At 52.8% G+C, this 13,057-nt stretch overlaps 1 protein-coding gene across 1 annotated transcript in view; it reads left to right on the plus strand.

Moving 5' to 3' along the window:
• CACNA1A (calcium voltage-gated channel subunit alpha1 A) overlaps nt 1-13,057 on the plus strand; it is a 214,159-nt gene that overhangs the window by 145,656 nt on the left and 55,446 nt on the right. Inside the window, exons 21-25 of the mRNA XM_044254073.1 lie at nt 2,454-2,914; nt 4,515-4,653; nt 6,263-6,392; nt 10,930-10,989; nt 11,704-11,810. Of these exons, the coding sequence (XP_044110008.1) occupies nt 2,454-2,914; nt 4,515-4,653; nt 6,263-6,392; nt 10,930-10,989; nt 11,704-11,810 (897 nt within the window). The remainder of the gene's footprint in view (nt 1-2,453; nt 2,915-4,514; nt 4,654-6,262; nt 6,393-10,929; nt 10,990-11,703; nt 11,811-13,057) is intronic.

Raw genomic sequence — 13,057 nt, forward strand, 5'->3', positions numbered from 1 at the left:
GTGGGATGAACACAAGGTAGACAGCTCTATTCCAAAAGGGAGATGCTGAGAAGGCTAAAGGATCCCTAGTCACAAGCAGGTTCTAAGCGAGGCAGGGCAGATCCCAACAGGTTCCAGCCCGGGAGTTGCCTCATAGAGACCCAAGGAGGTTACCACGCCCATGTGTTGGATGAAGAAAAAGGTTGAGTAACTTGCCGATGGTTTTGCAGCCACTCAGCTCCAGGATCCCCACTTTAGCCTCCCGGTCATAGGGAAGGCTCTGCTACTTTATCCCCAATATAAAGACAAGGGACTTGGGGCTCAGAGAGGTTAATCAAACTACAGAGGGCCCCACAGCTGGTGAAGGGCTTTGCTGAGACTCAAAGCCAGGCCAGTCTGTCTCACTCCCATGACTGAGAAGTGAGAAAACCGGCTGGGCCTGCCCTTCTCCCCGTGCAGCCTCAGAGACACAAGTCTGAAAATAAAATCCCTCGTCTCTCTTCCGCTTCCCAAAAACACCGTGGACTTTGGCAAGTTAAAATGCAAAATTAAGACAAGGAAGTGTTAGGTGGATTTAGAGTTCCAAACTGGGCGTGGGTTTTCGTGCCTACCTTCCTACCTGATCTCCCAGCTGGTCAGTGAACGTGTGCAGCCTGAGGACATCGTGTTCTACTATGCCTTGGCCTCTCCAGGACTCCGTTTTCCTCACCTGCATAATGGGACTAATAGCACTGCCCACTTTCCCCAGTGATTCTTAGGATTAGAAGATCTGTGTATGTCTGAGAGGCATGTTATGTCTGGCCCACAGCAGGTGCTCAGTGCGTGTGAGCTATTATGAGCAGAAGCAGAGGATACAGGAAGCAGAATTGGGGTTGCCTTTAAGAAGAGCCGGAGAGATAAGTTTCAGATTGCAAAGCCCTCCAGGGAGAGACATCGTTGAGATTATAAACAACACATGTCCTGGGGTTCCCAGGGCACAGGCTTTGCTGGGGCCAGCGCCCAGGAACTAGGGAAGGACAAGACCCCTCATCTGAGGACCCAGGGTCTAAAGGGGGGTCTGAAAGCAAACAGAGCAAATTGGGGTCCAAACCCTCAGGGAGCTGACTGGGAGCCAGGTCCGCTTGGCACAGGCAGGCAGAGCCGAAGCCAGCTGAGGACGGACATGCAGCCAGCAGGCACCAGTCAGGACCCAGACCCCCACCACCCTCACCGGGGCCACAGCTCCTGGGGGTGCCCAGCAAGCTAGGGGTGAGTGTCCAGATGGGAGGAGGCGGGGCCTGATGGGAGGGCTGGGACCGTGGAAGTTCAGGGCTTCAGTGTCCTCATCTGAAAAATGGGGGCATCTACTTATTACTTGACAAAAAGTGACCACGCATTTGCCGTGTGCCAGGCCCCATTCTGGGCACTGGAATCACAGCTGTGAACAGAAAGACAGAAGTAAACCACTTGCCTCCCAGAGCTGATGTCCCAAATGGCGATGGGGTAGAAAAAGCCCAGTCAAGACCCTTAACATTTTTCTCTTCTCCCCAGTTGCACCGAACACTCAAGACTCTTCTGTCCGTCTGCACGGTGTTAATTATTTGAGTAGTTGAGGCACCAAATTCCTACCCGCCTTGTCTTCCCCACTCTCCAGCTGCAGCCATACCAGCGTCCTGAAACTCAATGAGCTTGTCCCCGTTTCAGGACCTTTGCACCGGCTGTTCCCTCTGCCTGGAATGCTTTGGCCATCACGCTTGTATCCCCATGAAAAATTATCACGTTCATTTACCAGCTGTGTGGCCTTAGGCAAGAGACTAAACCTCTCTGAGCTTCAGTGTTCTCCTCTGGAAAATGGGGCTCGTTATCTAGCTGAGGATGAAGGGGTTATTATAAGCCGAGTACTTAGAGCAGCCGCTGAGAGCTTTGTTACTGAAGTGTTTGCTGTTATTAGGTTTATTCGTGTTTATTATGCTTATTTGGGTGTATTGTGTGCTCTCCCTAGCTGGGATATTGGGAGGGGACAAAAATACATCAGGCATGTAAAGCCATGAGACAGTTTTATCTCTAAAAAGATGGTGTCCCCCTATCAGTTTTAACCACCCCTGAAAACACTATGGGCCCCAGTCCCACCCAGGAGCTCCGGGGCGGGGGGGACCTAGAGGTGGAGCAGGGGGCTTTGGTTTGGAAGAAGGCAGGCTCTGGCAGAAAGTTCTTTTACCCTCGGGTCTCTCCCCACAGGAGTAGCCTCATCCCCAAGGAAACAGCAGGAGAAGCACCACACTGAATTCTGGGGGGCCGGGGCGTTACTCTTCCATGGGGTCATGATCTCCAAGCAGGAGTCAGCCAGGCCTCTCTCGTGCCAGGGCCTGGGGAGCTCCAGGCCTCTGGGTCCAGGTGTATACCCTGAAGGGTGGAAGCTGAGGCAGGGTCTAGAGCATTCGTCCTATTATTCTCACTCAGTTACGGGTCCTTTCTCATTGGCCTGCCTTCTGCAGAGAGAACCAGGGCCCTGGGGTCCCCGTGTCAGGCCCCAACCTGTCGACCACCCGGCCAATCCAGCAGGACCTGGGTCGCCAAGAGCCACCGCTGGCCGAGGACATCGACAACATGAGGAACAACAAGCTGGCCACCGCGGGGTCGGCCGGCGCCCACGACAGCCTCGGCCACCCCGGTCTGCCCCAGAGCCCCGCCAGGACCGGGAACAGCACCGAACCCAGACCCACGCCAGCCCCGCCCACGGCCACCAACCCCCAGAATGCCGCCAGCCACCGGACGCCCAACAACCCTGGGGACCCGTCTGACCCCGGCCCCCCCAAGACCCCCGAGAACAGCCTTATCGTCACCAACCCCAGCAGCACCCAGACCAACTCAGCAAAGACTGCCAGGAAACCCGACCACACCACAGTGGACATCCCCCCAGCCTGCCCGGCCCCTCTCAACCACACCGTCGTCCAAGGTGAGACCCCCACCACCCCCGGCACCGGGAGGGGCACCTGATGTCCCTGGGGCCAATGAGGTGAGCAGGGCTGGCTGGGCCCAGTCCCGGCAGCCTTGGCCAAGTGACCCTTGACAGTGAACCTACTTCTGTGGCCTCAGTTTTTTCCTCTCCAAATGGGTATAGATGCGGTTCCTGCCCGCATGGGACTGCCAGGAGGGCTAAATGAGATAATACACCATGGTACCTGGCACATGGCCTCCAAGAAGTTCAGCGATACTGTCTGCCTCCCAGATTCTCACAGGGAAGCCAGGAAGCCACCGTATTTGACAAGCAATGGGTCCTTTTCTTGGAAATCAAGGAGGCATCAGATGATTCCCCAGACCAGCGCTGTCCAAAAGAAATGCGACATGGGCCACGTGTGTCGTTTTAAATTTTCTAGTGGCCATATTGAAAGAAAGAAAGGCGAGAAGGAGGGAGGAAGGAGTGATTTAAGAAAAGAGGGGCACCGGGATGGCTTAGTCAGTTAAGCATCTGACTCTTGCTTTCGGCTCAGGTCATGATCTCAGGGTGGTGAGATCGAGCCCAGCATCAGGCTCTGCACAGGGATTGGAGCACGCTTGGGAGTCTCTCTCTCTCTCTCCCTTTAATCGCATTTAACCCGAAGTGTTATTTATTTGTATCTTAAATGCTACCATTTCAACACGTAATCAACATTTTTAACAGTAACGAGCTACTTTACCTTCTTTGTCTTGTACTCGGTCTTAGAATTGGTGTGTTTTACACGTACAGAGTATCCTACTGTTCAAGTGTTAGTGTAGGTCTAGGCCCTTGAGGGATTGGCAGTTTGTGACCTCCCTCCAAGTCCCCCAACCATGTACGATTGAGGTCAGAGAAGCAGTGAGAATTTAGAGATGACCTACGGAGCTAGTTATTTCCAAAGATGGTAACAATAGCCCTCTTGGTAGTGCCAGCTCTATGCAGGAGAATTTCATGAATCTGCTTGATAAATGCTCACCACAGCCCTACAAGGAAGGTCTTGTAATTGTGCCCGTTTTATAGATAAAGATACTGAGGCTCAGAGAAACTCAGCCTGCCCAGAGACGCAAAGCAAGGCTGCAGGATCAATGTTTGGGAGGGTAGTGGCCCTTGCCATCGAAAGAGAGGTATTCATGGTGGTGGGCTCAGGGTTACCATCTGTGAAATGGGTCTATTGGAGCTCATGCTACCTGCCTCCAAGGACGGTGTGATGATTCCACGGGATGGGGGCAGGTTTGTGTTACCATCCCATGAACATCCACCAGCCTCAGGGTTGTCGAGTGGTTGAGAGCAGGCACTCTGGGACCAGGTTCAAATCCCAGCTTTGCCACATCCCAGCTGTGTGACCTTAGGCAAGTCACTTCACCTCTCTGTGCTAGTTTCATCCTCTGTAAAATGGAGAGTATAAAGTACCAACCTCACAGGGTCATGTGAGTATAAATGGACTAATGTGGTCCCTGGCGCACTGTAGACACTTTACAAATCTCAGGTGCTTATTGTCTGCTCTGGGGAGCGGACGGGAACCCCCAGAGGCTTATGGGAAATCACGGAAGGAGCCCTGTGTTGGTTCTTGTCCCCACAGTGAACAAAAACGCCAACCCAGACCCACTGCCAAAAAAGGAGGAAGAGAAGAAGGAGGAGGAAGACGACGACCCCGGGGAAGACGGCCCCAAACCCATGCCTCCCTACAGCTCCATGTTTATCCTCTCTACGACCAACCCGTGAGTATGGCCTGTGGCCAGGGCAGGGTGCCTGGGGCTTCCACTGGGTTGGTGGAAGTCAAGCCAGACGGCAGGCCCACCCAGTGGGTACTAGGGAGAATGGCCTCCAAGATCACCATTAGGCCATAGGGGATTTTTGAGCAAATTTAAAATGATGGCCTTTTCTTGAGTCCTGTAAGAAATTTCTCATAAAGATAAAAATCTCATAAATTTCTCATAAAGTATTGATGTAGGGGGAAAGACCCTTTCTGACCATCATCTAGAAATTATTGTCATAAATATTCAAATCTACACCACCTGTAATATGAGAGGCACCCCTAAGAAATGTTTGCCTTATGCAGTGCACAACCTATGTCATCATACATGGCAGCCCTGGTCCCTGAGCTCTTGCTCCTAACCTCTCCTCCCCAAGGATTAGGATTCTAAGCAGATGGTCTCTGAGTTCCATAGCCCTTTGTCTTGGGCATCCTTGAGGAAGATAGATTATTTAGGAGAGAAATTTATCACGTGCATCTCACTGTGGCTTCTTTGAGAATTGCATTTTTCCAAAGGACATTTCTTGAAACCCTGGTCCGTCAAAATGCTTCCTGACAAAAATCATGTCAAAGAAGCTGGTCGGTAACTACTTTCTATTACCTGCCTCTTGAGACCTTTGAGTCTCATCCTACGTGCTTCCTTTTTTATGTGGTTGAAAGTATCTGTTTTACTAGGAAAACATTTATGTGGTATTTAGTGCTAGGCACTGTTGTGAGTACTTTACCAAAAAAAAAAAAAATTATCATAATAACCCTATGAGATTGGTACTGTGCTTATGCCCATTTAACAGATGAAGAAACTGAGGCCCAGGAAGGTGAAGTTACCTGCCCAAGGTCATACTGCAAGCAAGTGGGAGAGCCCAAACAGACCGATGCCAGCATCCCTGTTCTTAACTAAACACACAGCCTTGCTGCCATCTACACAACTTTATGACATATTTATAAATATTATTAGCTCCACTTAAGAGGTTAGGTACTTATGTATTATCCCATTACCACATCAAAGGCTCTGATAAGGCCTGCAACCTATAATTTCAGTAGCTTTCTGGAGGCCCCTACTATGTGCCAGGCATATATTAACATTTTTGATCTTCACATTCTTGTAAGGTAGGCGCCATGATTATGGCCATTTCACAGATGAGAGCTTTAAGGCACAGAGGGGATAAGTAACTTGCCTAAGGTCACTCAATTAATTAAAAAAAAAATCTCTTTAACCCAGAATTTCCCTGTTTTATTTGACCATGGGACATTTTATGCATGAAAAACTTTACATCTCCTGCAGAATTGGGGAACCTATTTCTTCAACTCAGTCTGGGAATCACGATTTTCTAAGAGGATGGCTTGGAAGGGATAAGAACTTATCAACAGGGCCTGTGAATATCTCCCCTGGCTGAGGGCCCCCCACCTTCTTGGGGTTCCATGACCTCCATGAAAGTCCCCAGGTGGAGGATCTTGATACTTTGTTGGGCATGGGACCTTGGGGAGTGGTAGGTGAAATAAGGAGATTACAGAAGGAAAGGGTTTGGAAGCCCACGACCTGAGTAGACCTCTGCACACCCACGTGTCCCCAACAGCCTGCGCCGCCTGTGCCATTACATCCTGAACCTGCGCTACTTTGAGATGTGCATCCTCATGGTCATTGCCATGAGCAGCATTGCCCTGGCGGCTGAGGACCCCGTGCAGCCCAACGCACCGCGAAACAACGTGAGTCCCACCCGGCAGACCCCTTCCTGGCTGGGCTCCTCTGTTCCGGGCTCCTTTGTCCTGCATCCCAGAAAGCTGATTGCCATGGTGGAAGGAATGTCAGGGGTACCCCTGGGCACAGCCCTGGGTGCACCATGGCTGCCGGTTGGGAGGGGAAGTTCTGATTCCTGGAGGAGGTTCTTGGGGGCCGGCTGTTACTTGAGGGTACAGTGGCTGTGTGTACATGGCAGAGGGGAAATTGGCTGACAGTGGGTAGGGCTAGAAATTGCTGGCATCCCTGGTAGAAGGAGTGAGGCTGAGTGATATGGAGGGACACACGCTGTGCGTGGCAGGTATGGGGGGACTCAGGCAGGGGGTCCTCCACAGCCAGTCGCCTGGACAGCCAGGTGTCACCAAACAGACTTCTGGATTTGGACATGAGCTTTGAAAGAAAGGACTATTTTGACTCAGAAACGCAGCCGACACTTTTAACTTTTTGGAGGGCTAAAAAGCTCTCCCTTTAGGGGTCCAGGGTCTGCTAGCAGTTCCTGTTAATTGAGTGCTTGCTGTGTTCCAGGCACAACCCCAGGCACTTGGCATGTAAGCTCTCCTAGATACCCTACGTGGGACAGATGGGGAAACTGAGGTTCAGGGAGGCTAAGGGACCCAACCAAGATCACACAGCACAATTCCAACTCTGCCTCCCTTAGGGCTCCCGCTTCTTCCTTCAACTGTTTCTTTATTGAGCACCTACTGTGTGCACAGCTCCCCTTGTGCCCTGCCAAGCAAGAATGAGTTTGTGCTTGTGGCTGAGATGGGGAAGCAAGAGACTGACAGACGGGCACGTAGCAGATTCTGGACTGGCATCAGCAGCCCCTGCCCCAGCTCCTTCCTGCCCCCCATCGCTGCCCTGCCCCCACTCAGAGCCAAAGGAACATTTCCCACTGGGAGCTGGGCCCTGCTGCCCTCGCTAAGTAGGTTAGGAGCCTGGCGAGACTAGAAAGCCCCAGAAGTCAAGGCTGCATGACAGGAGCTTACCTTGCACTTTCCCTTCCTCTGCAGGCCTGGCAGGGCCCCTGGGGACCCAATGGGGGAGTTAGAAGGAAATAATTAGAACAAGGCTCCTGGAAGAAACTAGTACCAGGGCAGGGCTGGGGCTGTACCCTGTTATCTCCTGCTGCCTGCTCTCCCCCAGGGACGGCAGGGAGCCAGGCCCACGACGGGGCATCCTGAGAGGGGTCGGCAAACCCCCTGCCGCCTATAGGACGTAGGAGAAGGCTCGGTCGCTGGCTGGCAGGGGTGCTGCTGCGGTGCCCGGGCTGAGGGAACCCAGCCAGGCTCAGACCAGCCCCTGTGGAGCATTTGCAAAGCTTCAGATCCTGGTCCCTTCGGGCTGCATCTCGCAGCTGAAACTTCTCTCCTCAAACCCCACCCCCTTCAAGGACACTGTGGCCCCACACTGCCAGCTGATGCCCAGGGACCCCCTCCCCCCATTCTTTTGTTGGCTGAACTAGAACAGACCTCAGAAGAGTGCAGGAAACACGCATGATCCATCTCTTCAAGGATTTAAAGCACCCACAACCCCTCCCAGGGGCAAGAAATAGAACAAAACCACCCGTGACCACGGCCTCCTCGGTGCACCTCTTCTCTCTGGAGTCGAGGTTCTCAAGCGGGGACAACGTCTGCGGGCACATTTCGTGACTTGGGGCGGGTGGCAGGGAGCCACTGGCGTCTGGAGGGCGGAGGCCGGGGGTGTTGCTCGGCCCCTTGACGGTGCACCTGGGCGGCCCCAACCACAGAGAATGACCCTGCCCTGAGTGTCCGTCACACCGACCTTGAGAAACGAAGCCTGGAGGTAATCATGACACAACACCCCCTCCCCCACTTCTGGAATGAGCTTAACTGCTCTCATTTTCCCACGGGCTTGTGCTTCCTTAAGCACTAGATTTTGGTTTTGCTCCTCTCTGACCCTCAACAGATAGAATCCTTCCATGCCTCTCTTCTGTCACCCGACACCGTGTCCCCTGTGAGAGGAACACATTGTGGCAAGGAGTGACGGTCATTCTTTTTCATGGCTGTCTCGTATTCCTCTGCTGATGTCTGTTGGCATCATTTCCAGGTGAAAACACTAGCCACACAGCCCACCCCACCCCACCCCGGGTGCGTCTCTGGGGGTACATGGGCTTGACTTTCTTCAGGGTAAAGAACCAGAAGCGGAGTTTCTAGATCAGAGAAGCTCTATGCAGTCAGGCTTGACAGCTGCAGCCAGGTGTTTGCTAGGCGATACAGTGACGCTCGCACGGGCAGCGTGGGGGGCTCCCGCTGCTCCACGGGCCTGTCAGAACTTGGTGCTGGAGACTCGTGTGCTTGGCGGACTCCGTGGCTATGGAGGGGAATCTGTCTGTGACTTTGATTTGCATTTCTCTGGGATAAATGGGTCTGAGAACATCGTCGGATTAAACTGAGCCACAGGAAATTGCCGTTCGTAAAGGTCAAAGGATCTCCTTATTCAATATAGTCAAACCTAATTTGTTGGTCTCTTGATTTTCTCTTGCCCCATCTAATTCATTCCGTTCTCCAGAAGTAGATTCCCCTGATCTCCTAGGCTGCCCTTCCCCACTCCCTGTCTTCCATTTTCTCTCTCTGCTTTTCACTCATTGCTTTGCTTAGTCATTACTAAATGAGCAGGCAGTATTGCCAGGCAGAGAGCTAAGCATCAAGAATTGACAGGGTAGGGACGCCTGGGTGGCGCAGTTGGTTGGACGACTGCCTTTGGCTCAGGGCGTGATCCTGGAGTCCCGGGATCGAGTCCCACATCAGGCTCCCAGCTCCATGGGGAGTCTGCTTCGCTCTCTGACCTTCTCCTCGCTCATGCTCTCTCTCACACTCTCTCTCAAATAAATAAATAAAATCTTTAAAAAAAAAAAAAAAGAATTGACAGGGTATAAACGGTCCCTGCCTTCCCAGAGATCACAGAACACCAGGTCTTGGACCTTGTTAAGCACTCTATCCAGTGCAACCGGAGTGCTTTCTCTGCACCCAGATACCTCCAGCCCTTTGCACCTGTTGCCCCAACTCAGGAAGCTGGCCATCCTGACCACTCTGATCCCTACTAGCCCTTTGAGCACCACACAAAATGGGAATGTGAGTTGCGACCACACGGATCACAGAGCCCAGCGCTTACAGGACCCAGTACAGTTCCAGTACTCATGCCTTCATTCAGCAAATATTTCTTGAGTGCCAGCTCTATGCTTGGACCTGGATATTGACCCAGAGGGGCTACAGGGACAGCCAAATGTTCATGCCTTCATGGGGCTGACATCGGGTTGGGCACATGGAAAATAAGATCACTAATGACTATAATAAATTGTAACAAATAGTTTGCCAGGGTGGGTGGTAGGCTTGGTAAGGGAAAGTGCAAGTAGGACTTGAAACAGGCAGTGGGGGAAGGCGGCACTGAGAAAGTGATGTGTAAGCCAAGCCATAGAGGAGGAGAGAGAGAGGGCATCCAGTGGGATGTGGGGAGGAACATTCCAGGCAGAGGTAGCCTCCTGTGCAAAGGCCCTGGGGTGAAGACAGGGTGACAGGAGCAGAGAGAGCAAAGGGGAGTGAGAGGAGGTGAGGGCATAGAGGTGAACCCCCCAGAGTGCTCATGGCTTTCCTTGGGGGTGGGGGCGGGTGGCAGGAGGATTATGGCTTTTACCTCAAGTGAGATCAGAGCCACAGAGAATTCTAGAGCAGAGAAGGACCCGAAACTGACTCGGGTGTTCACGGGCGTCCTCTGGTGGTGGGCCTCAGGAAATATCAGCTCCTTCCTAACGTGAGTGTGATGGGAGTCAGGCCCCTGTATTTGCCACCTGCCAGACCCTTGCACTAGCCCAGTCACATCCTCACACTAAGGTTACACCAGAGGTGTGTGGTGACAAGGCCTGAGAGGGGACAGGCTGCAGACTGCTGCGCTTCTAGGCAGAAACCTCCCTGCCTGGCCCTGTCTGTGTACGGCAGGGGGTGCAGGGCAAACCACCCCACCATGGTGAGGATGTGGCCACAGAGCTGGGAGGGAGACCACAGTGGTGAATTTGACCCCCTGGGGTCTGACTTAGGTGGTCATGTTTAGGAGACCCTACAGTTTCTCACCTAGGATGTCCAAAAGGTCAAAGGCATTAAGAGGTCAGACTCATCCCCAACAGGGATGCAGTCCTCCCTGAACTCCCCCAAGACCACCTTCAGTTTATATTTCAGCTTTGGGCAAATAAAGAAACCCTTCCCACTGGTAGACCAACCATCCTGAGTGATTTTGTTAGGACGTTGCTGCCATCTGCTGGAAAGTTTCATACACAACATAGAAATCTGTACTAAGACAGGATGGGATGGGCCCTTGTGCAGTGCACACCCTGCCCAACTGTATGTGGCAGCCATGTTTCCTTCTCTGCTTGGGAAAGTGTGTTCCTTGGGGACTTTTCTGGAGACGACACCCCAGTGGGCCATCACTTGGTCCATGGGGACTCTGCTGGAGCAAGCTAGTGATCTGTTGCCCCCTTGCTTTTATCCCCTACAGGTGCTGCGATATTTTGACTACGTTTTTACAGGCGTCTTTACCTTTGAGATGGTGATCAAGGTGAGTGCTGAGAGAGCCAGGGATCTAAGGGAATCTTCAACCTCAAGAATGCCACCCTGAGGCAGGTGGCTTACCCGGGGGATTAGAAATGCTTGGTGGGTTGGAGCAGCAGCAAGGACTGGAAGGAATGAGTGAGAAAAATGGGAAACCAGGGCAGGGAGATGAGAACAGGGTGACAGGACAGAACCTGCAGGGCCTTTTGGGCCACGGGGAGGACTTTGACTTTTGCTCCAAGTGAGGCGGGAGCCATGGAAGATTCTGAGCAGAGAAGGGACTCAACTCATACCCATGCCCACAGCACCCTCAGGTTTTGCTGGGGAGGACAGACTTGAGGCAGGGGCAGGACAGGTGGGAGCCAGGAGAACCAGGAGCAGGCGGCGGTCATACTAGTCCAGGCAGAGGGTAAGGGGGGTGCAGACCAGGGTGAAGTGGACAAGGTGGGCAGATTCTTGGAAGGTTTGCTGATGGATTCCACGTGGGGAATAAGACAAAGAGGAGTCGAGGGAGACCCCGAGGTTTTGGGCCTAAGAACCAGCAAGTCAGAACTGCCTCTCATGAGATGGGGAGATACTTTGGGCTCCTCCACGACCTCCGGCTGCTGTCCCATCCCTCACCATGTCGCCTCCTCGTGCCCCTCTCCCAGAGGCTGGAAAGGTGGGTCTCGATCCCCAAGGTGGGATGCAGGATCTGAGCACCATCTCTTCTTACCTGTAGATGATCGACCTGGGGCTCGTCCTGCACCAGGGTGCCTACTTTCGTGACCTCTGGAACATTCTTGACTTCATAGTGGTCAGTGGGGCCTTGGTGGCCTTTGCCTTCACGTAAGTCTCCTCTTGAGGCTTCTACTTGCCTCTTTGCCCCCTGCCCTTAGTTTGGGGCAGCCCACTGGATCAGGGAATAAGTTCTCAGGGTGTAGAGATGGGGAAAGTGGGCTCTGGGGGGTGGGAAACATCCGCATGCCTCCAGGAAGAGCTTCAACTGGCTTTTGCATGACGTCCACGTGCAGGAAGAAGGAGAAGGGGCCCTACCTTCTACCTCCTCACACAGCCGCGTCACCTAATCCTTGCTCTGCTGCTTTTAGTAGAATAGCCCCGCCGGGACATCTCATCTTCCTTGTGCTCTACAAGCCCCACCCCAACCGCTGTCTCTCTGAGAGCCCCTTAAAAAGAAAACCAGGAAATGAATGTGCATGAGAATTCAACCCCTCCCCGCACCCTGTCCCTGAAGGCCCTGTAGTTGTAGACCTGTGACTCCCTTCATGTGTCTTTTACTTCTCCTGGCAGTCCTAGGACTCTCTGCCTCCAGAAAGGTCATGCATCATTGTGCAACTCCAAGACGGCACCTGGGTTGTGGGTAGCCATTCCAGAATGGCACCCAAGGGCCAAGCAGCCATTCCATCCAAGATGGCACCCAAATTGTGGGAACCCGTTTCAAGATGGCACCCAAGGGCTGGGCAGCCACTAGATCTTAGGGCCTTGATAGCAAACTTAGCAGTGCTTTCCTCAAGTTATAGATGTTTGGAGCAGGTTGAGAAGACCCAACCAGCTCCTAATCCAGAAATGAACTGTCTTGGGGACCTGCCTGGGCCCAGCACCATGGATCATTCCCAGAAAGGAAAGTCTCGGAGGGACTGTGACTCACCCCCATAGTGAGAAATCAGAGGCTTCCTTTGTGCCTCTGCCCCCTAGTTTCCTTCTCAGATTTTTAGAGGTTCTTGGATGTCCCCCTAACCAAATAACAAAGACTTGGTTTGTCAGGAGGCCAGAGTGGTGGCTCATTTCCAATTTAGGGACCAACGTGGGCCACTCTCGGATTCTTCTGTGGGAAAACAATGAAGTCAGCTTATGTCAGAACAGCCAGAAAGCTCCAAGGTTCTGGATGTCTCCAAGCTGGTGGAGAGGTACCATAAGGGTCAGGAGGCTGATATATTTCTGACTCTGACCGGACTTCCCACCCCCCACCTTTCCCTTCTACTTTCTTTTCCTCTTTCTATGTCTGCTCTCCTTCTACCTTGTCTCCTTTGTTTCTCCTTCCTTCCTCCTCTCCCTCCTTCTCTCTTACCCTTTTT

This window comes from Neovison vison, chromosome 6, assembly GCF_020171115.1.
Source record: "Neovison vison isolate M4711 chromosome 6, ASM_NN_V1, whole genome shotgun sequence".
In the NCBI taxonomy this organism is placed as follows: Eukaryota; Metazoa; Chordata; class Mammalia; order Carnivora; family Mustelidae; genus Neogale; species Neogale vison.